Genomic DNA, 3,091 nt, shown 5'->3' on the forward strand with positions numbered 1-3,091 from the left:
GGAGGGGTTACCGAAGAGTCATACGTTCAAAGTTTATTCACTGTTCGTAGTAAATAAACTTTGGGGGGCAAGTGTTATCAGGTAAATTAGCATTGGTGACGTGGCGAATAATTTCTTGATACGTGGCTGATACCTGGAAGCATCCGCTAGAGTATCGACCAGGAGACACACCAGAAGCATGACAAGCCTATCTTTGCCACGACCAGTCTGGTCGGTGGTTCCACTGGCAAAGCAGCATTTGTGAGAAGATCTTTGTGAATCCCGAATTTATCTCATGCAATCTTTTGAATATCCCACTATTCAGGGGATGATATCTGCAACAATATTCTGTAACCCTCCATGAGCCTATAAATAGCAAGATATAGCTCAAGGGAAGGGGACTTTGGGGGCGGAAAAATCATAGAGAGAGATAGAATTTCTCCTAGAAAACTTGTATTGCTTTAAGTGAAGTGCTGAAACTCATTGAACCCAAGTTCTCTGATCACACTTCTGATTTCATATCAATATAATTCTAAGTGGACGTAGGTCATTACCAGATCCTGGGGCCGAACCACTATAAATTGCTGTGTTTTCTTTACTTTCGTCATTACATTATTCTCTTTATATTCGTCCATATCATTCATATTTTGACTCCGTGTTAGTTGGCCAAATCGTGGGTCAACATAAGTGTTTGTTGTTTTTCAGAGAAGAAACAATGGTGAGAACTCATGGTGCTTCCTCTAAGAAGACCCCTGCTTCTCAATCCAGAAAGGTGCCCTCTCCATCGCCTCCTCCATCTATGTCAACGACGCCTCCATCTGTTCCAGTACCTGCCTCATCTGTTGGGAAGACTTGCAAATCCAAGGCGCGCAAGGAGGTGCTCTCCCTCTCTAATGAACACCCCATGGTGTTTCCAGATATCACAGCTGACATTGTTGATGTTGCACCACCATCTGAAGTGGTGGTGCCCTCTCGAGCCAAGAACCCATCTCCTCTTCCGATTTATTCGTCTCTGACGGCTAGAGCAAAATCAAAATCCGTTTCATCTTCTTCCAAAGCTGCTGCTGCTGGGTTACTCAAACTGCCCTTGAAGCCGAGCTAGTCCAAGAAAAATTATGTGGCTCCCAAAAGGAAATTGGGGTTGGACACGTCTTCTTCCCCCTTGAATGCTGCCAAGAAAAGATTGAAGGCTTATCCCCCTTCTTTATCTTCCTTCGAATCTGACCCTGAGGAAGAAAAGTCTGAATCTGAAGCAACCCATGATACCACCTTATCTGATGAAACGGTTCCTGACAACGCAGAATCAGAGGCTGAGTCTGATGAGCCAGAACAAGAAGACATTGTCCCTTCTGAACAAGAAGCCAAATTTGACTCAGAGCCAATTGCATCTCCTTTGTCATCCAAGGCTAAAGGGAAGAGACCTATTTCTGATCCTACACCTTCTCCAAAACGTTCAGGTGTAAATTTCAAACCCTATTCTTCAACTTTTTGTTATAATGATAATGCTCGTGATATGGTTCTCTATGCTCAAAAGAAATTTATCATTGAGAGAAATTATGTCTTGAGTGATCATCGGCCTTATGGTGTGCTAACAATGCTTCAAGATCGAAAATGGACAGGTTCTTTGGTAAAATTTACTGGTTTTGTGGATAGAATAGTCAAGGAATTCTATGCCAATCTTACTAATGAAATTATTGAACCTAAATCTCCTCTGTATTGTAAAGTGTTTTTTAGGGGCCATTGGTTCTCTTTTTCTCCTCAAGACATTGCCCATGCTCTGCATCTTCCTCTTGATGTCGAGGATGATGATGATCTTGCCACTCTTGACAAGGATACGGTTATCACTGAATTAGTAGGGAAAATAATGGTATGGCCATCTAATACAGTCATCCCGGTCTCTAATCTCACCTACACTTATGCTGTCCTCCATAAGTTTGCCACAATGAATTGGAAACCAACTTCTCACACCGTAACTATCTCCTTTGACATGGCCTTGTTTTTGTACAAGGCGGGGACCGGTATTGGTATAAACTTGGCTATGGTCATCCATGATCAAATCATTGGGTTTCAAAAAGGTAATAGGAAAAACTTGAATCTTCCTTTTCCTCAAGTTATTTATAAAGTGTTGAGAATGCAGAACAAAGATCTCCAACATGATCAAGAAGACTTGGTGGCTCCCACTACTGTTGCTTCCTACAAGGCCCCTGCTCCTCCTACTGAAGCCACTGACGCTCCATCAACCAAGAAAGTCAAGCCTCAATTTCTGAAGTTTTCCTCGGATGGCATTTCTCATGCATCCTCCTCTGTTCCCACAGATTCAGGACTGGTTGCTATAGAAATAGCTGCTGTTCGAGCCTCTGTTGATTCTTTGGCTGCTCGAGTGATGTCAATTGAAGGACTGCAACGTTCTGTGTTGGATTCTGTTCAAACTCTGTCCAAGGATCCAGTCTTTTAGTTTTTCTTATTTTTATGTCTATTGTCCTACGAACATTGATACTCTCTTTTGTTTTTTGTTTTATGGTTCTTTGGATTATTTGAAAGACACAAAGGGGGAGAGTAGATACTTCCAAAAAACATGTTTGTTTGTTGTTTTGTTTAACTCTGGACCTTCTTATTTTGAGGGGGAGTTAAGTCTAGTTTCTTTATATATTTGTTATAAGTTAATGCATGTTTGCAGGGGAGTTTTTTCTCTTTACTTGTAACTAACATTTGTGTTGCAGGTTTTTGAAGTAATTTTGTCTATCAAATTGCCAAAGGGGGAGATTGTAAAATCCTTCATTGACATATTTGACACAATTGACAAAATTAATTAAAGAAGAATTTTCGGAATGGGTAGTTTCCCGTTTTGTTTGTGATATGTTTTCTATAATCAGATTATTATATACATGTTAATAAAATAAATATATAATTTCCTATAAAAGAATATATTTTCTTGAAATGGAAATTATTGGTATTTATTTTTATTTTTTGATCTGATTTGTTTGTCCAGAAATCGTGTACAGCTTACAGTGATAATGTATATATTGTTTCCTTATTTATTTAAGGAAACTGCGTTTAAAAACTGTTCAGGTTCAATGAATCTGTTTGAACGGATTGCCAGTCTGTTTGAACA

General features: G+C 39.7%; 1 protein-coding gene across 1 annotated transcript; it reads left to right on the forward strand.

Moving 5' to 3' along the window:
• The first annotated feature begins 694 nt into the window (after nt 1-694).
• Nucleotides 695-2,434, forward strand: LOC133796052 (uncharacterized). Its single transcript, XM_062233532.1, has 2 exons — nt 695-1,050; nt 1,111-2,434. The coding sequence occupies exons 1-2, from the start codon at nt 695-697 to the stop codon at nt 2,432-2,434; spliced, it is 1,680 nt and encodes a 559-aa protein (XP_062089516.1).
• Nucleotides 2,435-3,091: the final 657 nt, after the last annotated feature.

This window comes from Humulus lupulus, chromosome 8, assembly GCF_963169125.1.
Source record: "Humulus lupulus chromosome 8, drHumLupu1.1, whole genome shotgun sequence".
NCBI classification, from domain to species: Eukaryota; Viridiplantae; Streptophyta; class Magnoliopsida; order Rosales; family Cannabaceae; genus Humulus; species Humulus lupulus.

Bases quoted from the DNA above. Each gene is read 5' to 3' on its own strand.
- LOC133796052 (XM_062233532.1), top strand. From the start codon at position 695: ATGGTGAGAACTCATGGTGCTTCCTCTAAGAAGACCCCTGCTTCTCAA. The intron at 1,051-1,110 runs GTTACTCAAACT...GGCTCCCAAAAG, and splicing joins TCCAAAGCTGCTGCTGCTGG to GAAATTGGGGTTGGACACGT.